The following is a 24,779-nucleotide window of genomic DNA, read 5'->3' as shown; positions in this document are numbered from 1 at the left end:
ACAGTCCCTGAGTGCTAAGGGTTCCTCACCACCATGGCAAGGAGGCATGGCAGCAGGCAGCCATGTGGCTGGAGCAGCCAACAGAGAGCTCACATCTGAACCTTAAGCAAGAAGCAGAGAAAGTGAATTGAGAGGAAACAGCCAGAGTCTATAAACCCTCAAAGCCCACCCCAAAGGCTTCCTTCCTCCAGCAAGGCCACACCTCTCAAATGCATGAGTGTGTGGGGAATGCCCTCATTAAAATACCACACCACATACTTTTCTGGTATTTTTTTTTTTGTGTGTGTGTGTTTGTTTTCGTGACGGGGTCTTTCTATGTGGCCCTGGCTCTCCTGGAACTATGTAGACCAGGCTAGCCTCAAACTCACAGATCCATCTGCCTGCCTCTTCCTCCTGAGTGCTGGGATTAAAGCCGTGCACCTCCACTTCTAGCAGTGATTTTTCTAATTTTGTATAGTCCAGCATTGTACACAAAAGCCTGTCTACATCTGTTTTCTTAAATTGGAGGTGATTATCTTCAGACTTGGTTTCCTTTTGCTTGATGCCTCTGCTTTAGCAGGCTGTGGTGGGTCTCACCTGCTCCCAGCACTTAGGAAGCTGAAGCAGGTGATTAAGGAAAGGTTGAGGCCAGCTTGAACCACATAATGTGTTCTATATTGAAATCCTCCTTGATTAATGACAAACATGTGGATCACCGCACCTTGAAGGCCAGTGTGGTCTCTGTGGGGGAGTTGTAGGCTACATGGGACTTCATGGTGGGATCCTGCTGCAAAGAGCCCACAGGTCCCATTGGAATAAAGAAGTAATAGTGCACGGAGATTAGGGCTTTTTTCAAAATCATCACCTTTCTTCTTACTAACTGTTCAATATTTAATGTTATTTGCACAAAAAGACCAAAGGTCAGCTACCGTTGGGGACTTTTATGCCTTGTTTGTTTTCTGTTTTGTTTTAAAACTTGTTTTCTTTCAAAACTTGTTTTCTTTCTTTTGGTTTTTCGAGTTAGGATTTCTCTGTGTAGACCTGGCAGCTGTCCTGGAACTCACTCTGTGGACTAGGCTGGCCTCAAACTCACTGAGATCCACCTGTTTCTGCCTCCAGAGTGCTGGGATTAAAGGCATGAGTCACCACTGTCTATCTTAAAACTATTTATTTTATTTTTATTTTTTGAGAAAGCGTTTCTCTGTGTAGCCTTGGCTGTCCTGGAGCTTGTTCTGTAGACGAGTCTCGTGCCTCTGCCTCCCAAGTTCTGAGATTAAAGGTACTACCAACACCCAGCTTAAAACTTTTTTTTTTTCTTTCCTGAAACGGGGTTTCTTGGTGTAGCCTGGGCTGTCCTGGACTCGTTCTGTAAACCAGGCTGGCCTCGAACTCACAGAGACCCACCTGCCTCTGCCTCTTGAGTGCTGGGATTAAAGGTGTGTGCCACCACCACCCAGCACTTAAAACATATCTTAAAAATTATATGTCTGGATGTTCTACTTGCATGTATGTACATGCACCAGTACATGCCTGGTACTCACAGAGTCAGAACAAAGAGTCTAATTCCCTTGGGACTGGGGACATGTGGGTGCCTCACCACAGTGTTCTGTGCAAGAGCAGCCAGTGCTCATAACCGCAGAGCCATTGCTCCAGCTCCTTGTTTTTTGTTTTTTTGTTTTTGTTTTGTTTTTAAGATTTATTGATTATTTATACAGTGGTCTACATGTACACCTCAGGCCAGAAAAGGGCATCAGGTTACATCATAGATGGCTGTGAGCCACCATGTGGTTGCTGGGAGTCGAACTCAGGACCTCTGGAAGAGCAGTCCATGCTCTTAACCTCTGAGCCATCTCTCCAGCCCCCTTGTTTTGTTTTTTGAAATCCTAATTTCTGTGGTTAATGTGACTCTTGGATGGCTCCATTATTCCTGGTAAATGTGTGAATGAGGGAGTTGCCGGGTCATGTAGAAATAGGCTCACTATCATAGCAGAGAACGAGGCTCTTTACCCAGTTAATGGCACTCGTTTGTGTTAGGACCAACAGACATGACGTTTTGGTCCATCGCTTTTTGTATTAGGTTGTTTGGGTGGTTTTTTTGGTTGTTGTTTAGTAGGTGTCTTAGTCACTGTGAAGCGACATCATGACCAAGGCAACTCTTATAAAAGAAAACATTCAATTACAGTTTCAAAGAGTTAGTCATGGGCCATGCTGGGAGCCTGGAGGTACTTCATAGTGCTGGAGCCGTAGCTGAGGGCTACATCCTGATGCCCAGGTAGAGACAGTTGGGAGGGGATGGTGTGGGCTTTTGAAGTCTCAGAGTCTGCCTCCAGTGACACACTTCCTCCCACAAAGCCACAGCTACTTCAGCAAGGCCACACCTCCTAATCCTTCTAATTATTTCAAACAGTTGCACACCCTGGTGAATGAGGGTTCAAATCTGTGAGCCTGTGGAGACAGGTGGTTCGGCTTTTCTGTTTTATAAATTTTATTTATTTATTTTACATATATGAGTGCTTTATCTGTATGTACACCTGCACAGCAGAACAGGGCACCAGATCTCATTATGGATGGTTGTGAGCCATCATGTGGGTGCTGGGAATTGAACTCAGGACCTCTGGAAGAGCAGATAGTGCTTTTAACCACTGAGCCACCTCACCAGCACCTGGCTTTTCTGTTTTAATTTTAGATCTGTAGTGGCATCTCGCTGACTTTCTTTATTTGAGTGATAGGGATTGAACCCTAGGGCCTTGTCCTGGTTTGGCAAGCATTCCTCCACTGAGCTGCAGCTCTCGATGTCATTTTACTCTAAAAATAATTATTTTGTGTGTGTGTTTGTGGTGGGGGTGGGAGAGCGGAATGGAGTGTGCATGCATGCCGCAGTGTGAGCCTGTTCTCTTTCCATCCTGTGGGTCCTAGGCTCAAACACAGGTGGTCACCCTTGGCAGCAAGTGCCTGTACACACTGAGCCATCATCATGCTGCCCCCAACTTTAGTAAGCTCCCCAGGCTGTTGTTGAAGTCACTCAACAGTGAGGCCTTGAACTTAAGATCCTGCTGCCCTCTGTCTCTGAGCAGCTGCTGTCCCGGACCGGCTCGGTCGGGGATAAGTTCTTGGGAACGGGAGTTCTTGAAGTGTTGGTGAACAGAGATAAGGCTTGTTGACAAACAGAGACAAAACTCAAGATTGAGTCTGTGTCTGAGTGTATTTTTTAAGCAAGCAGTTTAGGATTATATACTTTTTTTTTTTTTTTAAACGGGGGATTTGTGGTGGTTACAGTTTTTATGGAGTAGGTTTAAGGGAGTCAGCGAGCAATCAAGCATACACGGTACAGGTACAGATAGTGTTGCTATCATTTGAATTACAACCGTAAATGAAACGATACAGGGTACAGAACACACAGCAAAGATGTCATCACTTCTCAGTTCCTGGCTTGGTATCAATATGTATGTGGGTTTTTTTTTGTTGTTGTTCAGGGTTAATGTTTTTTTCTTAACGAAATTTGTGTCTAGCACCTGTGTGTCAAGACTGTTTTTTGTTTGTTTGTTTGTTTGTTCGTTTGCTTTTAGTTCTCTCTTTTGGTATCTGAGTGTCACTACCTGGAGTTTTTAAAAATACTCTATTTTTTTTATAGACTATAGCATAACTTATTAACTAATGATTAACTTTTAGTCATTTTTTTAATAAGTGGAAGTGAAGCAAGACTGTTTTGGACCTGGACAGTCCCTGGCTGTAGTTTTGAGTCAGCGACCATGGTTACATCTGAGAAGTTTTAATTTGGGAGTGAAGTTTAAGAAATAGGATAAAGACAGAGAATGTCAGCACAGTGAGAGAAGGAAAAACTGTAGTTTTTCTCTTGGCAGAAACATCAGCCCCAGTCAGGAGACTCTTCCCTTCTCAGGGGTCTTAGCCTTAGGCCTGTGTAGTATTTGTCACACAGACTCCACTGGAGGGGTGACAAGCTGGGATCAACAGACCTGTGCTGCCTGGCTGGAGACATGGGTTTTAAATTTGTATTCTCTGACAAGGTATAGGATGGCCCTTCAAGTGTTTCTTTATTGTTTGCCATCTCTGGGACAGTGCATAGGTTGTTTCATTCTCCCCACTTGGGAACTTGAGATTGAACTCGGGGATTTGCACTTGCTAGGTGCATGTTTGACCACCAAACTGCCATCCTACATTGTTTGGTGTTGGTTGGTTTTTTGTTTTGTTTTAAGATTTATTTATTATTTATACAATATTCTGCCTACATGTGAGCCAACAGGCTAGAAGAAGGAACCAGATCTCATTATAGAGGTTGTGGCCCACCATGTGGTTGCTGGGAATTGAACTCAGGACCTTTGGAAGAACAGACAGTGTCCTTAACCTCTGAGCCATCTCTCCAGTGCCCTGTTTTGGTTATTTTTACTATTGCTTTGTAAGTGTCCTTTGTGTATTCACAAGTCCTTCATTAAACATGGTGGGTTTTTTGTTTTGTTGTTTTTAATTTTTAAAAGTCTGTTTGGTATCTTTTCATTGTTAGAACACTGGCATTTAAGGGCAGGAGTTTGAATTTATTGGTTTAGTTCTATGCTTTTGCTTTTTGTGTTCTCTTAGAACTCTCTGTCTAGCTGGGCGTGGTGGCACTAGTGGCACTAATCCCAGCACTCAGAGAGGCAGAAGCAGTGGATCTCTGTGAGTTCAAGGTTTTTCTGTCTCAGAAAAAACAAAAAACAAAACAAAATAAAAACCAATAATAAAAAATAAATAAATAAATAAATAAATAAATAAATAAGACGTCTCTGATCAATTCTCAGCCTTCTAGCTAAGATCAAGTGTAGAAATCTCTGTCATAATTCAAGCTTTCAAAAGGTTGTGTTTAAATATTCTTGAGTTTTACATTCTAGTGAAGCTCTGGCCAGGTGCCTCTTGGCTAAAAGGGCTTTTGCTTCAAAGCCTGATGGTCTGAGTTTGTCCTGGAACCCACATAAAGGTGGAAGGAGGGAATCACTCCACAAGGCTACCCTCTGACCGCCACACTGACGCTGTGCTGCACTTTGCCCCCAGTGTACAAACACACACATATAATAAATGTTATTATTTAAAAAATAGAGAATGTGTTAAAAAAAAAAAGAGAGAGAGAGAGAATATATAAGTGACAAGCAAACGGTGGGCCAGTGAGCCAGCTCAGCAGGGTGGGGTCTTGCTGCTTCAGTCCTCAGGACCCACAGAGGAAGGAGAGAAGTCTCCTGAGATGGGTCTGCTCACGTATCCTGGCACATGTGTGCATACGCAGAGAGATAAAACTAAACAAGTATGTGTCATTTACTTTTTAAAAAATATTTCTTTTTTTTATGTCTATGAGTGCTTTGTGTGTACACTGTGTTTGTGCCGGCTGCCTGAACAGGTCAAAAGGACAATGTCTGGCCCACCAGAATCACGGTGGAGTTGTGAGCTGCCGTGTAGATTCTGGGAATTGAATATGGGTCCTGTGCAAAAGCAATGGTCCTACTCTACAGCCCCAGTATGTCATCTTAAAAATTAAAAATGAATGCTGCCAATGAGAGCTCTCATGGACATTAGGAGTGTAGATTGGTGCACCTGTGAGGTGGATCAGCACTTGATACCTAGGCCTTGACTACGTCTTCAGAGTTCACCATTGAAGGAGATAGCCAACCTCCTAAAGCAGTCCTTTGACCTCCGCATATACACTGTGGCACTTACATCACACACACACACACACACACACTACACACACACACACACACGCACGCTGATAATAGTAAAATAAAAATCTTTGAATTATAAAAAGACCCCCAAAAAGCATAGTTTGGATCTGGGGATATAGCTTAGTATTAAGTGCTTGCCTAGCATGAAACCAAGGCGCTGGGTTCAATTCCAGTACCACAAAGAAAAATACAGAGGCAGCCGGGCGGGGTGGCACACGCCGTTAATCCCGGCACTCAGGAGGCAGAGGCATCTTTGTGAGTTCGAGGCCAGCCTGGTCTACCAAGTGAGTCCAGGACAGCCAAGGCTACACAGAGAAACCCTGTCTCAGAACAACAGAGGCTAGAGATGATGGCTCAAGAGTTAGAGTATATACTGCTCTCTGCAGAGCACCCATGTCAGGTGTCACAGTCCCCTGAAACTGCAGCACTGGGGCATCCCACATCTCTGATCTGCACACGCACACAAACACTTACTTTAAAATAGTAAAAATTAAAATTAAAAAAAAAGAAAGAAAAAGGTCCCAGCAAGATAGCTTAGTACAGCAGTTCTCAACCTTTGGGTTGCAACTATCAGTAATCGCATATTTCCAATAGTCTTAGGAACTGCCAACCATAAATTTATTTTTATTGCTACTTTAACTAATTTTGCTTTTGAGTGGTGTCTCTGTTTCTAAAACTATTGGAATTTTGTTTCCCAAAAGCTGCAACCATGGGTTCAGAAGCGCTGGGTTAGTGGGTAAAGGTGCTTGCCAGCAAGGTTGATAACCTGCTTAGAGATCCAGGACCTACATGGTAAAGAGAATTGACTTTTGCCAGTTGTCCTTGACCTCCACATGGGTATTGAGACAGGTGCACATCCACACACATACATATACACACTAAACAGATAAACAAATGTCCAGCACTCAGAAGGCAGAGGCAGGTGGATCGCTGTGAGTTCGAGGCCAGCCTGGTCTACAAAGTGAGTCCAGGACAGCCAAGCCTAACACAGAGAAACCTTGTCTCAAAAAACCAAAAACAAAAAAACAAACAAAAAGAGGAGGAGGAAAACAGGAAACTGAGCATCCAAAGTTTCAGTTGGTTCACAGTAAACCAAGGCAGGCTCTTGTAGCCTAGGCTAGCCTCAAACTAGCTCTGTAGCTGAGGAAGACCTTGAACTTCTTAGCTTCTTGCCACTGTGTCCAGGTTGATTTATAGCAAGCTCTTAATAATTTCTTCATATGCCATTATCAAATACTTTTTGCATACTTGCTCTTTACTGGGCACTGTGGAAACTATGATATTGTGAGAAGTAAGAAATTCCCAAATAAGGGCTGACTTATTTGGGGGACAAAAAGGGAAGGGAGGCTGGGCATGGTGACACACGCCTCTTATCCTGGTTCTGAGATGCAGAAACTGTAGATCTCTGTGAGTTCAAGGCCAGCTTAGCCTGCAGAGTGAGTTCCAGGTCCCCTAGGGCTATATAGAATCTGTCTTAAAAAGGCAGGGTTGTGGGGCCACTGGGAGAATAGGGGGATCCACATTCACAAAGACATATTTCTTAGTTGTATATGATGTCTATAAAAAGACTGCATTCTATTTTGTCATCACAGCAGTTGTGATTAAGTTTTTATTTTGAAAATGCCAGACATGGCGGTACACACCTTTAATCCCAGCACTCAAGAGGCAGAGGCCAAAGGATCTCTGAGTTTGAGGACAACCTGGTTATAGAGCGAGTTTCAGGGCAGCCAGGGCGACACAGAGGACCCTGTCCTGAAAAACAAAGGCGAAAAATCCTAATACTTTGGGCCAGTGAGAGGTTCAGTGGGTAAAAGTTCTTAATTTCCAAGCCTGATGATCTAAGATCAGTTCCCACGGGCTGGTCTCTGACTTCCACATGCATGCTGTGGCAGGTGTGCCCCCACTCTCACACCCATATCCATCAGTACATAAGTGTAATGTAAAGAACCTAAAATTTTGAGAAACATGGGGACTGTAGTTTGCCTGTTGAAGAGACACAAACACATTAAGCTACAAGCCATATGGTAGGTAAGGACTTAGTTATCACAACTCTTTGCTGTGTCATCTATCAGTATGATATTTGGGGCAGTGGGTGGTACGTTTTCCTACCCGTTATATGTACAAATACTGATTTCTATTTTTAAAGCAGGACAGAAGGAACAAGCTGTGGAATGGTACAAGAAAGGCATTGAGGAACTGGAAAAAGGAATCGCCATCATAGTCACAGGCCAAGGTGGGTTATGTGTATAGTTCCTCCTGCACCCAAATTCTACAGTCGTTTCCTCCCTCCAGATCCCTTACCCATGAAGAACCCTGCCAGGGCTCCAGTGGCCTAAGCTGTGAGCATGTCAACCCTAGATATATACTAATACCCAGGGTGACTCCTAAGTGACCACAGCGCAGCAGCACATACAGTGTGGAGAATTTGGGAAAGGGACGATTCATATGAGTGGGAAAGATCAGGTAAAGGTGAAATGTTACTAATACCACAGCTCAATATCTATAACTTGTTTATTTTTGCTATTCTTCACTTAATTATTTTGGACTATAGATATTCACACGTAAATGAAAGTAGATTTGTAGAGGGAGGCTTGATTTCTGAATTAACATAATTGCCCTCTTTTTAGATTAATTTACCTTAGTAATGTATTTTATTTCTTGATGTCATTGTTAATATTTGCACATACAGTATTGGCTATTCTGAAAGTGAAATTCAGTGAAGTTGCAAACATGATTTCCTGTAGCAGGCAGGCAATAACAGATACCCTCTGTGAGCTTCCTGAAGCCATGCAAGGATCAATGAGTGATCAGTTACCACACGGTTGTCAATGAGCCACATGTATTATCCCTGCTTTAGCTGGCTGTTTATTTGTTCTGTTCTGTTTTCCAGACAGGGTTTCTCTGTGTAGTCCTGGCTATCCTTGAACTCACAGCAATCCTCCAGCCTCTGCCCGGCAAATGTGGCTTTTTGAATTAAAAATATAAATATAAGCAGGGCACGGTGGTGCACACCTTTAATCCCAGCACTTGGGAGGCAGACGCAGGAGGATCGCTGTGAGTTTGAGGCCAGCCTGGTCTACAAAGTGAGTCCAGGACAGCAGGGTGGCACAGAGAAACCCTGTCTCAAGCAATCCAAATAAATAAATAAATAAATAAATGCAGTTCTTTGTGAATTTCATGAAGAAAAGTTAGGAGAAACTGACTCAAATGCCTTTTTATTACTAAGAGAAAAAACTCTTGAAGTGTGTTTTCTTTTACCATTTAGAAGTTAACTTCTGATTTTACTGAATAGAATGTATGTCTTTGATAGACATCGCAACATTACTATCTGACAGACTTTCTCAGGCATAGGCAGTGATAAAGTTACTGTATCCTGCCTGGTAGTTGGCACAGATGACAGATCATTTCCTAGCTCTTGGTTTTGATTTTACTATTTTCTTATTTGTTCATTATTTTGTGTGTGTGTGTGTGTGTGTGTGTGTGTGTGTGTGTGTGTGTGTGTGTAGTGTATGGGTGTGAGTGGAGGTTGGAGGACAAGTTTGAGAGTCAGTTCTGAATCACCCTGTAGGGTCTGGGACTTGAACTCAGGCCATCAGGCCTGCACAGCAGCAGTTCTGCCCACTGAGCCACGTCTCTAGTCTCAGGTCAGAGACTGGAGGATGAGGGAAGTGCTGTGGGTTTCATGAAATATGTATGAAACACATGATTCTGCAGTAGATTAGAAGCCATCATGAGGAACCATGAGACATTTTTTTGAAGTAACATGTCTATGTATAATGTACACACACATTTAAGACAGCTCCATACTGTTTATTCCAGACTGGCCCTGAATTCACGGCCCTTCTGCCTCAGCCTTCAGAGTTCTGAGGGCCTCACAGAAGCATTCCCTTCCTCCCTGCCTTTTCCCAGTTTTGTTTGTTTTTGTTTTTGTTTTTGTTTGAGACAGGGTTTCTCTGCGTAGCCTTGGCTATCCTGGACTCAGAGTTAGACCAGGCTGGCCTAGAACTCACAGAGATCCACCTGCCTCTGCCTCCCGAGTGCTGGGATTACAGACATGCTCCACCACGCCTGGCTCTTCCTTCCCTCCCTCCTTCCACGCCCTCATATTACAAGTATGAGACACTTTGCCTACGTTTAATATCTTTATAAAGAAAGATTCTGATTCTGCGTGAAGGTAATTGGAGTGACACATATCTTGAAATATTGTTAGTAGAGAAAAATGTAGATATTTTAACTAATTCTTCCTTTCTTTTTCTTTTTGCATTTAGGTGAACAGTATGAAAGAGCTAGACGCCTTCAAGCCAAAATGATGACTAATTTGGTTATGGCCAAGGATCGTTTACAACTTCTAGGTATCAACTAATGTATTCTCTACTTAGTCATGAAATGTACTTGAAGTGTTGAACACCTTAAAGGGCTGGACACAGTTCAGGGGTGGAGTACTCGGATGGCATGTCGCAGGCCCTAGGCCCAGTCTCCAGTACCACAAGGAGCCAGTATTTGTAGGTAGATTACATAAATAGTTTCATTTGTTTGTTTGTTTGTCTTTTTGAGACAGGGTTTCTCTGTGTCGTCTTGTCTGTCCTGGAACTCACTCTTCAACCAGGCTGGCCTCGAACTCACAGAAATACATCTGCCTCTGCCTTCTGGGTGCCACTACTACCCTGCTAATTTCTTTTTCTTTTCTTTCTTTCTTTCTTTCTTTCTTTTTTTTTTTTTTTTTTTTGTTTGTTTGTTTTTAGAGACAGGGTTTCTCTGTGTAGCCTTAGCTGTCCTAACTCACTTTGTAGACCAGGCTGGCCTCCAACTCACAGCAATCCACCTGTCTCTGCCTCCTGAGTGCTGGGATTAAAGGCATGCACCACCACCCCCTGGCACTAATTTCTCTTTTTAAATTATATATTTGTGTGTGCGCAAGCGCACGCCGACAAGTACCTGTGGAGACTAAAGGAGGGCATCTGATTCCCTGGAACTTAAAGTTCCAGGTAGTTGTGAGCCACTTGATGTGGGTGCTAATATCAAGAGCTCCATAGCTCTTAACCAGAGTGCTGCCATCCCCGCCCCTCCCCCAGCCCCTTCAGGGCAGGATTTCTCTGTGTGGTCCTGTAGTCCTGACCGTAGACCAGGCTAACCTCTAACTCACAGAGCTCTGCCTGTCTCTTCCTCCAAGTGCTGGGATTAAAGGTGTGCACCACGACTGTCCAGCGCATTGATCTGCTTTCTAGCCTCAGTGACTGTATGTTTATTCTGGGCTTTTATCTATTTATTTTGAGATTAGTCTTCATTTTGCAGACCAAGATGTCCTTGAAATCTGTATCTGTGCTATTTCCTTTCCTTCCAAGTTTTGGGATTACAGCAATGTGCCACAACCATAAGGGTTTTTTGGGTTTGGTTTTGTTTTTGACTCGGGGTTATGCATCCTAGGCCAGCCATGAACTCATGAATGATGACTTTGACTTTCTGAACCTCAACATCTGCCTCCTGAGTGCTGAGGCTGCAGGTGTGCGGCACTGTGCCTACTGTATACAGTGCTGGCATTAAACCCAGTGCCCTGTGTGTGAGGCAGGCATTCTACCAGTTGGGCTACCTCCCAGCTCTTCCCTCCTTTGCAGGCTAGTTATGCCTTACTCAGCCCTGACAATCACCACTACTCACCCAGTCCTCATTTACCTGGCAGTCTGGCCGATAGCCAAGTCTCCTTCATTGTCTTTTTTTCTCACTCCCTTTGGTCATATGTGACTTTAATGCTGCAGTGACACAGTTGAACCACTAATACAAAGCTCCTAAAGTCCATCAAACCTTAAATATTTACTATCTGGCCTTTGTAGAAAACGCTGTCAACCTTTATAGCCTTACCTCTACCTTTCATGTTAGTATGCAACAAATTCTTGATATATTTTATTCCATTCAGAAGTATTCCATATCATTTTTCTCAAAGATACAGACTTTTTTTTTCTTTATTTGTATACAATGTTATGTCTGCGTGTACATCTGCATGCCAGAGGAGGGCACCAGATCTCATTATAGATGGTTGTGAGCCACCATGTGGTTTCTAGGAATTGAACTCAGGACCTTTGGAGGAACAGTCAGTGCTCTTAACCTCTGAGCCATCTCTCTAGCCCGACTCTTTTTTTTTTTTTAAAAGATACAGACTCTTTTAAGGTAAAATTATGATATATCGTCATTTTAAAAAAACAGTAATTGCTTTTATTATTTATTTATTTTGAGACAGTTCTCTATATGTAGTCTTGGCTGTCCTTGAATTCTCTATTAGACCAGACTGGCCTCTAACTCAGAGATTCTTCTTCCTGTGCCTTCCAAGTGCTGAGATTAAAGACGTGTGCCACCATGCCTAGTGGTAATTTTTTTCCAGTTTTTTGAGACAGGGTTTTTCTGTGTAAGAAGAGCCTGTGCTGTCCTGGACTTGATTTGTAGACTAGGCTGGCCTTAAACTCAGAGAGATCCACCTGCCTCTGCCTCCCTAGTGCTGGGATTAAAGGCATGTGTCACCACACCCAGCTGGTAATTACTTTTAATATTAAAACAAGTACAAAAATTACCAGTGTCCAGGTTTTTAATAATTTGGTAACCAATATTTATAGGTGGGTTTTTTTTATTATTATTAGTAGTAGTATTTGTTTTTTGGGACAGGGTCTCACTATGTTGCTCTGGCTGTCTTTGAACTCACTTTGTAGACCAGGCTGTCTGGGAACACACAGAGCTCCACCTGCTTCTGCCTTCCAGTTGCTATGACTAAAGGCATGTTCCACTACACCTAGCTAAAGGGTTTTAAGTAGAGATATGTGGAAAGATTTTTCTCTAAAGTACAGTGAGGTGATTCTTCGGGAGTTAGATGTGAGCAGCTCAGGAAACGAGACTACTTTGGTTTAGGTAGTGTATAGGTCTATAATACCTTAGTTATTTTACAAAGAAGCATTAGTCTCTCTCAGTTGTCGCCGCAGGGATAGAACCCAGGGCCTTGTACATACCACTCAGGTACTCTATTGCTGAGTGACCTCCTCAGTTAGTACTTTGTTAATAGAGATTAACTGTAGCAGGGCCACAGTCAATGGGGTGTGTGTGTGTTTACACAAGTAAAATTGTAAACTCTACATACTTACCTACAATTTTTTACTCCAAATTATCAAAAAACAAACAAACAAACAAACCCCTAAAATTCTCCTTTCTGCTTGTCTTTATTATAATAAGTGTTTCTGGTAACCCTGTGTTAATAACAAAGACACTTAACCAGAATTTTTCTAATTTATGCTTTTACCACCATTAGTAAATTGTGTCTCAGTATTTTGATTTAAAGAGCATTATCATTGAGAAAAATCAGATGACCTACCTCCAGTTAACCAAAGTAAACAGACAGGATCCAAGGTATATTGTGTCAGCCACTTCTAGGATACAAAAGCTGCACACTGCTTTGTGCTTTGTATACAAAGGATGGCTGCTATTTAACCTGTCCCAGAGGCATGTGATTCTGTACTGTAAACCAAGCACGGTGCCTGCTTGTCTGACTTTAGGAATATAAGTCTAAGGGTTTGTATGTATGTTCTGCTTTCTTTGTTTTGTTTTCTTTTTTTAATTTTAAAAAAAGATTTATTTATTTATTACATATACAATGTTCTGCATACATGTACACCTGCACACCAGAAGAAGGCACCAGATCTCATTATAGATGGTTGTGAGCCACCATGTGGTTGCTGGGAATTGAACTCAGGACCTTTGGAAGATCAGATTGTGTTCTTAGCTGCTGAGCCAACTCGCCAGCCCTGTTTTCTTTCTTTCTTTTTTTTTTTTTTTTTAATATATTTTATTAAATTATTCATAGTACATCTCAATTGTTATCCCATCCCTTGTATCCTCCCATTCCTCCCTCCCTCCCGTTTTCCTCTTACTCCCCTCCCCTATGACTGTGACTAAGGGGGACCTCCTCCCCCTGTATATGCTCATAGGGTATCAAGTCTCTTCTTGGTAGCCTGCTATCCTTCCTCTGAGTGCCACCAGGCCTCCCCATCCAGGGGATGTGGTCAAATATGGGGCACCAGAGTTCATGTGAAAGTCAGACCCCACTCTCCACTCAACTGTGGAGAATGTCCTGTCCATTGGCTATGTTTTGTTTTCTTGTTGGGTGCTGATAATTAAACCAGGGCCTTGCACATGTTAAGTGTGTATTCCACACTGAGCTACATACTCCTAGCCCCTGTGGTGCTTTTATACATGGATCCATTGGCTTGCAAGTACAGAAGAAAAGAAACTTACTTCAGCAAAGCATTTTTGGAAAAAGGTGATCCCTTACTTGGATGAGGCAGATTACATCCTCATGTATGTCACCTTAAGATTGTGTAGCTTACTGCCAAGGAGAAGGAGGGCTTCAGCCCTGCTGCCGGAGGAGAAGCGTCAGCCCTTCCTCTCTGGACAGTAGGCTGAGACTTGGTCTAAGGAGAGCTGTTATGAGCTGTTATTTGAGGTGGAGTAGGGTTGAAACAAATCCTTTCATTCATTAGTTACATCTTACAGGCACACGCCATAGAATTTTAAAAGTATGACTACCATCCCTCCCTCCCATAGTGCCCAAGTAACCCATTTCCCCTCCCTCGAGGCAGCTGTACCAGCATTGTCTCTGAGTTTGTTGAGAGGTGATATTCTCTGTCTTTCTCTGTATATATTCTCTCTCTCTCTCTCTCTCTCTCTCTCTCTCTCTCTCTCTCCGTGTGTGTGTGTGTGTGTGTGTGTGTGTGTGTGTGTGTGTGTGTGTGTGTGTGTGTTTGCAAGCAGCAGTATGTGGCACACATAATTCCTTACCTTTTGGCATTTATTTTTTGCTTGACTTACAATAACAGTCAAATATGACCTTTCTTAGATACTCATTGTTGTTTCCTTCTGTGCTTTCTTTCTTTCTTTCTTTCTTTCTTTTTTTTTTCCCCCCCGAGACAGGGTTTCTCTGTGTAGCCTTGGCTGTCCTGGACTTGCTTTGTAGACCAGGCTGACCTTGAACTCACAGCAGTCCACCTGCCTCTGCCTCTGCCTCCCGAATTTAAGTTGTATTTTCAGCATAGGCTTTCACATGTTAATTTCTATAACTTTTCATATGAGTTCTTACTAAGTACATATTTTGGAGAATATTTCGTGTATGAGCAAAAACCACTGTTTGACAGCTTTGTAACACATTAATAATTTTTCATTTTCTACATACGTTTTGTTTGTCTTTTTGTTTATTTTGCTCTTCTTTTTTTAACCCCCTCTGTTGCATAGAGAAGCTGCAACCAGTTTTGCAATTTTCCAAGTCACAAACGGACGTCTATAATGACAGTACTAACCTGACGTGCCGCAATGGACATCTCCAGTCAGGTAGGTTTAGGCTAACTAACATAAACTAAAGCTTGCATGCAAAATGAGCACTTGCTTACCCCTATAATGTCGCTTTAGCTGTACAGTAGAAGGCGTAATTATTTTGTTTCCACAGGATTAGTAGAAAATATAGCATCCTTATCATTCATAGTGTCTGAACATGTGACAGATAGAATGGTAGTGCCGTTCTAAACATGCTATTCACATGTTTTCCGACTTACTACTTTTTTTTTTTTTTTTTTTTTTTTTTTTTTGGTTTTTTGAGACAGGGTTTCTCTGTGTAGCCTTGGCCATCCTGGACTCACTTTGTAGACAAGGCTGTCCGCAAACTCACAGCGATCCGCCTGCCTCTGCCTCCCGAGTGCTGGGATTAAAGGCGTGCGCCACCACGCCCGGCTCCCGACTTACTACTTCCAAAGTGTAAAGTATGGGGAGGTGGCATTCATTACATGTTTCAAGGTCAGAGGACAATTAAATGAAGGGATTCCCTCCTCCCACTGTGTGTGTCCTGGGATTTAACTCAGATGGTCAAGCTTAGCAGCAAGAGCATATCCCCCACTGAGCCATCTCAGAAAGCCACATTTGTAGTTGTTGTGGTTGTGGTTGTTGTTGTCTCTTGGGACAGGGTCTTACTATAGAGCCTGCCTGGCTTGGAACTTACTGTATAGACCAGGTGGCCCTTAACTTCCTAACATCATCAGTATTCCTGCCTCTGCTTCCCCCTGTTGGAATTATAAGCATGTTGCAGCATATCTGTACCTAGTTATTGAGTCAGGTCTCACTGTGTTGCCCTGGCCGGGAACTCTTTATAGACTAGGCTAGTTTCAGCTCAGATCTGCCTGCTTCTGCATCAAGTTCTAGGATTAAAGTTGTGCACCACCACACCCAGGCTGTACACTATTTTAAATGGTTAAATGTTTTCATTTCTGGTGTATTTTAAGTGTTTACAGGGTTTTCCTTTCTTTTTATTTTCCAAGACAGGGTTTTTCTGTGTAGCCCTGGCTGTCTTAGAACTTGCTTTGTTGACAGGCTGGCCTTCAACTCAGAGTTCTCTTGCCTCTGCCTCCTGAATGCTGACATTAGAGGCTTGCGACACCACCACCCAGCAAAGTGGAGTTTTTCGTTTTTATGTTTTTCACATGGAAATTTTAATGTTTTGTTAAACATAAATTTTTACTGTTTATTTTTTCATATGTATAATATGAATTGCTTTAACATGATACTTGTGAGAAACTCAAGCTTCATATACCAAGAAGATACATTTTAATAGTAATATTACTGGAGTAAATCTGCCTTGTAACTTTTGCTTATCCACTCTGATTAAATACAAAAAGAAGGAAAGAATTAAATGCTTTTTGCTTTGTTTTGGTAGAAGAAACTTCATTTTTTACACTTTCCTGGTCTTAGCTGGTTTTCATTTGGGTTTGGTTTTCAGGCCAGAAGAGGGCACCAAATCTCATTACAGATAGTTGTGAGCCACCATGTGGTTGCTGGGAATTGAACTTAGGACCTTTGCAAGAACAATCAGTGCTCTTAACCTCTGAGCCATCTCTCCAGCCCCTATTTCTCTTTTTTGATAAAAGGTCTCTTGTTGAATCTGGAAAGTCATTGATTGGCTAGACTGGTTGCCCAGTAACTGGTTGCCTGTGCTTCTCAGCATTAGGATTTGTTCAGTGGGCGGGGTCTCATTCATCCCAGCTGGCCTTGAACTTGCATGTGGTTAAAGATGCTTTGTACCACCACACCCAGTTTTATGTGGTCTTAGGGCACCCACCCAGGTGCTAGACAAGCAGTCTGTCAACAGAGTTACATCCTGAGCTCCTGACAAAAGTTATGGTTATGGTTTCCTGGTGTTGAGTATCGGAGCAAACTCTGTACCACTGGTACATCCTTAGCATTGGGACATCTGTCCTTTTTATGTTTATTTTATGTGCATTGGTGTTTTGCCTGCATGTGTGTGTGAGAGTGTCAGGTCACTTGATGCTGGGTCACAGAGAATTGTGAGCTGTCACGTGGGGTGCTGGGCATTGAGCCACGTCTCCAAGCCCTTTCTTATTTCCCTTTTTCTTTTATTTTCTTTTTTTTTTTTTCCAAGTCAGGGTTTCTCTGTGTAACCTTGGCTGTCCTGGTTGTAGACCAGGCTGGCGTCGAACTTATAGAGATCTACCTGCCTCTGCCTCCCGAGTGCTGGGATTACAGGTGTGCCCCCTGTTATTTTTCTGTGAAAAACCTTTTAGAGAGATAGCAGTAGTTTCAGCCTCTATTGTGACTAAAGTAATTCTAGCAATCATAATTGTTTCCATTCTAGAGTAATGATCCAAGGTAATCCAGACTGAGGCTATAATAATCTCCCCGATTGTCATCGATTTTATCATCACAGTATAGCTGAATAGTTGGGTTAGTCTAGAATTTAGGCTGTATATTCTGCTTGTCTTAAGGTTCCTCTTAATAGTCTTCCAGTAAGCAGTTTAAAACTCACATGTAGCCCAAGTTGTTGTCGGGCTCATCGCAGTCTTTCTGGCTCAGCCTCAAGAGTGCTGGGATTATAGCTTGAGCCACCCTAGTTGCCTGGCTTAACATTTGTCCTTATAAACATTATTAATAAGCACTGATTTTTGTTTTACAAGAATATTCAGTTATATCTTAGAAGTTGTGATCTTTGAGCTTCCCCCCCCCTCCCCAAGACAAGGTTTCTTTGTGTAGCCTTGGCTGTCCTAGACTTGCTTTGTAGACCAGGCTGGCCTCAAACTCACCACCTGCCTCTGCCTCCCGAGTGTTGGGACTAAAGGCGTGCACCATCATGCCCGGCTCTTCGAGCATTTTTTAAAGAAAGATTGATTTATTTAGTATACAGTATTCTACCTGCATGTAACACACCTGCAGGCCAGAAGAGTGCACCAGATTTCATCGTAGATGGTTGTGAGCCATCATGTGGTTGCTGGGAATTGAACTCAGGACCTTTGGAAGAGCAGGCCTCTTAACCTCTGAGCCATCTCTCCAGCCCTTTAAAGGTTCTGGGGTTTTTTGTTTGGCTGACTTTGTTTTTTGGTATTTTGATTTTTTCTTTTTCTTGCTTGGACAGGGTTTCTCTGTGTAACAACAGCTCTAGCTGTCTTGGAACCTGTCTGTAGACCAGGCTGGCCCTGAACTCACAGAGATCCACCCGCCTCTGCCTCCCAAGTACTGGGATTAAAGGCTTGTGCCATCACACCTAGCTGATCTTTGAGCACTTAAAAGCCTAAAATGTACTCATTTTTATTTGTTTATTTAACTATATTTATTTTGAGTATGATATACATACCACATAAAATACTAGGCATACTAAAGGCAACTTTTATAGTCTTTCAGTTGAAATTGGTTAATCAAAACTTTAGGCATAAGTTGTAGTCTTTCATATTTCATAGCCATAAAAGTTTAGTCATGGGCTAGGTAGATAACTCATTCAGTTATGTTCCTGTTACAAAACCACGAGGGCCTGAGTTCAGATCCTTAGCACCCACGTAAAAGCCAGTGCAAGACTGTAACGCCAGCAGTGGAGTGAGCCTGCCAGGGGCTCATCTGCCCGCCAGCCTAGCTCAATTGATGAGCTCCAGATTCAGTGAGAAAGGTTCAGATATGAGGTTGAGAGTGACTGAGGGACACACCTGACATGAAATTGGCCTCCAACGCACACCCACACAGTGTATGTTCTGCACAGTCAGATAGTGGATTTGCTAGTCTTCTGTGTGTACTGCGTCCCTGGTGCCTTCACTGCATTTTGTTTCTTAGTTATTTGGGAGCTATATTTGCTTAGTAACTTTTTTATGTCTTACCTTTCCTCACAAGTGAAGTTGTTTTTACCAATACATTTCTTCATAAGAAAATTAGAATCTACAATAAGGGGAGGCAAACCTAACCAAATCTCTTTCCAAACTGTTACTGTGACATCCTGGTTTATTTCCTGACTCCAATCTTTGCAATATCTGGATTTGTTATGGCCCAGTGAGATAGCTCAGCTGTTAGAGACACTTCCTGAACAAACCTGATGGCCTGTGTTTGACCCTGTGACCCACATGGTGGGATGTCAGACCCAAAGACTGAAAGCTGTCTTCCACACTGTGACTTACGTGCACTGACACGCTGATACACATCAGATGCGTATACACACACAATATAATAAATAAAAATTGTACACAGCTGGTAGCAGTTTTCCAAATTTGCTATTATTACTTTCCTTGTTATAAGTATTGTAAATTGTTACTACTTTCTAATCGTGCTGGCTGCATTTTTCCTTGATAGAGAGTGGAGCAGTTCCGAAGAGGAAGGATCCCTTAACGCATGCTAGTAATTCACTGCCTCGGTCAAAAACAGTCGTGAAAAGTGGATCCGCGGGGCTCTCAGGGCACCACAGGGCACCTAGTTGCAGTGGGTTATCCATGGTCTCTGGAGCAAGACCTGGTCCTGCAGCTCCCACACATAAGGTACTCTAGAAGAGTGAGTCTTTCTCCCAAGTGAGTGTGCTGTGCTGTGCAAGTGGGAAACGTGACTAGGCTTGCTTCATTGTGTTTGTTCTTTTGGTTTCCACAAAATTAAATACAACTTTTTAATTTGGAAAAGCTACTTGCTATTACGGAAAAAAATCTTAGGTTTTTTTTTTTTTTTTTTTGAATAATTGGGTATTTTATTTTATTTTCCAAGTCTTTTCAGTATAATGTATATATCATTTTAAAATATTTATTTATTATGTATACAGTATTCTGCCTGAGTCTGTGCCTACACCCCAGAAGAAGGAATCAAATCCCTTTATAGATGGTTGTGAGCCACCATGTGGTTGCTGGGAATTGAACTCAGGACCTCGGAAAGAGCAACCATTTCTCTTAACCACTGAGCCATCTCTCTAACCTATATATGTCATTTTAATTATAGTTTTAGATTTCAGATTATATAAATTATATAATGTTAAACATACCTAGAGTTTTGTTGTAATTTTGAGGTTTTTTGTTTTGTTTTGTTGGCTTTTCTAGGCAGAGTTTCTCTGTGGAGCCTTGGCTGTCTGGGCTTGCTTTGTAGACTAGGCTGGCCTCAAACTCACAGAGATCCACTTGCCTCTGCCTCCCCGAGAGCTAGGATTACAGGTGTGTGTCACTGTGCCTGGCTTTGTTGTAATTCTTTTTGTTTTGTTTTTCTTTTCTTTCTTTTGTTTTGTTTGTTTTTTGAGATAGAGTTTCTTTGTAGAACAGAGACCTGCCTCTCCCAGACTCGAATTATAGACCAGACTGGCCTCTAACTTGCAGAGATCTTCCTGCTTCTGCTTCCTGAGTGCTAGGTGTTGAAATTTTAGGAAGAATCAAAGTTAAATTACTTTTTTGTGTATGTTTTGGGGTTTTTGTTTTTGTTTTGTTTTTGAGACCGGGTTTCCACTTGTAGCCTTGGCTGTCCTTTTTTCTCTTTGTAGACCAGGCTGACCTCAAACTCATAGTCTTTGGCTTTAAAAAGATATTTATGGGGCTGGAGAGATGGCTCAGTGGTTAAAAGCACCGTCTGCTCTTCCAAAGGACCCGGGTTCAGTTCCCACCACCCACATGGCAGCTCACAACTGTCTGTAACTCCAGTTCCAAGGGATATGACTATGACACCTTCATAATAATGCACATAAGATAAAATTTTTAAAAAATTTGTGTGTGCTCACCTGTGTGTTCATGTGTGCACATCTGTGTGTACAGTTGAAGGCTAAAAGAGGGCATTGGGTGTCTGCCTATTCCTTTAAGGAAAAGTCTGTGCTTGAACCTTGAGCTTGTATTCTCTTATTCTTTTGGCTAGGCTAGTTGCCAGCAACCCCTAGTGATTATTCAGCTTTCATTGCCTTCAGAACTGGAGTTACAAGCGTGTACCGGATGACTGGTGTGTTATGTGAATGCTGGCATCTACACTCTAGTGCTTATGATTTTACAGTAAAAACTCAACTGCTGAGCCATCTCTCCAGCCCCTTGCTTTTGTCTTTTATAGTAACTGAATCTCTGGATTAAAATCTGTTAGACCTCTTCATGCCAGATGTGGTTTTATAGTGAATATAGTTTTGGGCTAAATAATCTTTGCAGTATTAGATTTTTTTTCTTTGTGTTTGCTGTTGTATGGAGACCAAAGGCAGAAGTCAGATAACTTCGTCAGCCACTTCCTACACCAAACCTAGAGTTTGCACACTGTGCTGGAGCAGGTGGCCTCTGAGCTCTAGGCTGCCTGCTTCTGCCCCTAAGAGCTGGGCAACAGATACACACCATATGCCTGACTTACAGAGTGCTCAGGGTCTGAACTCAGATTTTATGGTTGTGTAGCAAGCATTTCACTAACTGAGCATCTGTCCAGCTTCATATTTCTCCTTGTTTTTAATATATATATATATATATATATATATATATATATATTAACCTTTAGGGTAATTTATGAGTGGGAAGTCTATATTGTTTCACATTAAAATCTTTTTTGGGCTGGTCAGTGGTGGTGCACACCTTTAATCCCAGCACTTGGGAGGCAGAGGCAGGTGTATCACTGTGAGTTCAAGGCCAGCCTGGTCTACAAAGCGAGTCCAGGAGAGCCAAGGCTACACAGAGAAACTCTGTCTTGAAAAAAAAACTTTTTTTGGTTTTCTGTTTGTTTGTTTGTTTTTTGAGACAGGGTTTCTCTCTGTAGTCCTGACTGTTCTAAAACTTGCTCTGTGTAAACTAGACTGGACTCAAACTCACAGAGATCCGCCTGCCTCTGCCTTTCCAAGTGCTGGGATTACAAGCATGTGCCACTGTACCCGGCTCACGTTAAAATCTTGTGTCCTTCAAGGGTACACCAAAACCAAATAGAACCAACAAACCTTCTACACCCACAACTGCTGTTCGGAAAAAGAAAGACTTGAAGAACTTTAGGAATGTGGACAGCAATCTTGCTAACCTCATAATGAATGAAATTGTTGACAAGTAAGTTTTGCCTAGCATTTCAGTTTCTATTCGTATTTGTAAATTACATATGTGTGACACATAATATTTTGTTTGCTTTCATACTTAATTTTGATGGTAGTTTTGAAGATTTTTTGCTAATAAACAAGCTTCATAGTTAACATGAAAGTGACTGTTAGGCTTATATGCCCGTAAGTGAGCCATATTTCTATTGTGAAATTAACTGATGGTCTGTTTCTTAGTGGGACAGCTGTTAAATTCGATGATATAGCTGGTCAGGAACTGGCAAAACAAGCATTGCAAGAAATTGTTATTCTTCCTTCTCTACGGCCTGAGGTAAGGATTTTATGTTATCAATTAAGTCATGTTAAGTAATTAAAAGTTGAGTGTTATAAAAATTCAAACACTGAAGCTGAGGAGGTTGAGGCAGGAAGATCTGGAGCTTGAGGCCAGTGTGGGTTCCATAGTGAATTCTGGGCCAGCCTGGGCTACAATATAGCCCAGATAACCTATCTAACTGCTCCCTCACAAAAAGGCATTCACATTTGCTATTGATAACTTGATAAAGGATGAGAATAAATATGAAAAATTATGAGATAAGTAGATCATCATATGATATAATTTTTATTAAAACAGTTGGGAGATTAGAAATTGCTTTTCCCCACCCTGTGCTAGAGTTAAGCCTAAGGCTTTGTGAGTCAAGTGGCTACCACTGAGCTATATCCTGGGTCCCAAGATTTAAAATTAAGAAATTTTTTTTCAAAGATTTGTTTATTATGTATATAGTACTTTACCAGCACATACACCTGCAGGCCAGAAGAGGGTTGTGAGCCACCAGGAGGTTGCTGGGAATTGAACTCAGGACCTCTGGAAGAACAGACAGCGCTCTTAACCTCTGAGCCATCTCTCCAGCCCATACATTAAAAAATTTAAACTTGTTGGTATTGGTGGTAATCCCATCACTTAGGAGGCAGAAGGCAGGTGGATCTCTGTGAGTTTATGGCCAGCTTGGTCTACAAAACTAGTTCTAGAACAACCAGGGCTGATATCCAGAAGAAACCCTGTCTCAAGAAACCAAACAAATAAAAGCAAAAAAAACCTTAAAACCTAAAATAGCAGAACAAAGAGGAAAATGAAGCCAGTGAATGATGCCTAGGGGCCGGCTTACCTCATCTTATCAGTCATTAGTTTTTCTAAGTCAGCCAGCATACTTATTGTGGTTCATTGATACTGCAAGAAATCAACCTGAGAACCTATTTCTGGGTCGCTTCATGTCTTACTGACTCAGTAGCTAATAAAGATACACTTGCATGACACATTGTGGCGGGTGCCCTTTTCAGTGGCTGTGCAGAGCTGGAGTGGCTCTGCTCTTCAGTGGCTGCACAGTGCTGGTGTGGCTCTGCTCTTCAGTGGCTGTGCAGAGCTGGTGTGGCTCTGCTCTTCAGTGGCTGTGCAGAGCTGGTGTGGCTCTGCTCTTCAGTGGCTGCGCAGAGCTCGTGTGGCTCTGCTCTTCAGTGGCTGTGCAGAGCTCTGGTGTGGCTCTGCTCTTCCGTGGCTGTGCAGAGCTGGTGTGGCTCTGCTCTTCAGTGGCTGTGCAGAGCTCTGGTGTGGCTCTGTTCTTCCGTGGCTGTGCAGAGCTGGTGTGGCTCTGCTTTTCTCAGTCACCCAAATCCTCTGTAGTGCTTGTCATTTACGCACCTACTAAACTAGAAGTTACTGTTGGATATTGTTATTTCACTTTGGATTTTTTTCCTTTTCCTTTCTACTTTATTTTTCTTTTCTGGATGGGGTTTCAGAATCTTGCTCAGGCAGGTGTTAAAATCGTGGGTTCAAGGAGTTCTCTCTTCCCTCAGCTTCTTTGTAGCCAGGACTGTAAACTCCCAACCACCATGCCCATTTTTTTCTATTTAAAACAAAAAAACAAAAACAAAAAACCACTTTTTTTTTTTTTTTTTACTTAGTATTTATCATTCCTAGACCTGAAATCACCAGTTCGGTGGTTACATTTTTGTTAATAATCATAAAATGAGAGAGTTAAGACAGAAAACATATGTCTTTTATAAAACAAATTTACGCCATGTGCCCAGCTAGGGCCCCCTTGTGGAGCATTATAGACTGAGCTACAGGGCAAGGCACAGCGATGGTTGATAGACTGAGCTACAGGGCAAGGCATAGCGATGGTTGATAGATTGGCTACTGGGCAAGGCACAGCGATGGTTTATAGACTGAGTAGTCATGCAACAGACTGAACATTAATTTCAGAAGCTGTTGCAGGAGGAGTTATACAGTTGCAGAGCTAGCAAGAACCGTAAGGCCTGCTGAGTGGCGCACCCCGAGTACCCAGCACTCAGCAAAGGCAGGTGGATCTCTCAGTTTGAGGATATCCCAATCTACATAATGAGTTCTAGGCTGGCTTGAGCTAAAAGTGAGACCCCCCCTGCCGAAAAGAAAAGAAAAAATGGTTTAGATAGTAAATGTCTGGATAAGCTCTCTAGAGTCCTAGCTGTAACCTGTTTGTGTTTTGTTAAGTTGTTCACAGGCCTCAGAGCTCCTGCCAGAGGGTTGTTACTCTTCGGTCCCCCTGGGAATGGAAAAACAATGCTGGTAAGAATGCTACCAAGGCTGAGGGTTCTGTTGAAGTATTAGGGATCATATGAAAAAAAAGCTTTATATTGTACCTAAGTCTATTTATTATTTATGACTTACTAGTGTGCTGTGCTTCCTGGAGTTTCTAAAATAGTTTTCATGGAAACACGTGCGTAACTGTCAGCAGCATGTCTTTGTTCTGTTTTGCAGAAGCGTGTACCTTACCACA

At 42.3% G+C, this 24,779-nt stretch overlaps 1 protein-coding gene across 4 annotated transcripts in view; it reads left to right on the top strand.

The window, feature by feature from the left end:
• The window catches only part of Spast (spastin), a 44,283-nt gene that overhangs the window by 4,227 nt on the left and 15,277 nt on the right, over positions 1–24,779 (top strand). The window contains exons 2-8 of one of the 4 annotated variants that reach the window (XM_051167503.1): positions 7,834–7,917; positions 9,953–10,036; positions 14,946–15,041; positions 19,320–19,501; positions 21,852–21,985; positions 22,207–22,300; positions 24,494–24,568. In XM_051167503.1, coding sequence (XP_051023460.1) covers positions 7,834–7,917; positions 9,953–10,036; positions 14,946–15,041; positions 19,320–19,501; positions 21,852–21,985; positions 22,207–22,300; positions 24,494–24,568 — 749 coding nt within the window. Of the gene's footprint in view, positions 1–7,830; positions 7,918–9,952; positions 10,037–14,945; positions 15,042–19,319; positions 19,502–21,851; positions 21,986–22,206; positions 22,301–24,493; positions 24,569–24,779 lie in introns of all 4 variants that reach the window. The other 3 variants (XM_051167428.1, XM_051167647.1, XM_051167575.1) reach the window with 3 other exon arrangements.

Source organism: Acomys russatus, chromosome 1 (genome assembly GCF_903995435.1).
Source record: "Acomys russatus chromosome 1, mAcoRus1.1, whole genome shotgun sequence".
NCBI lineage: Eukaryota > Metazoa > Chordata > Mammalia > Rodentia > Muridae > Acomys > Acomys russatus.
The sequence above is the reverse complement of the archived record's forward strand: the minus strand, read 5'-3'. Positions and strand labels throughout refer to the sequence as shown.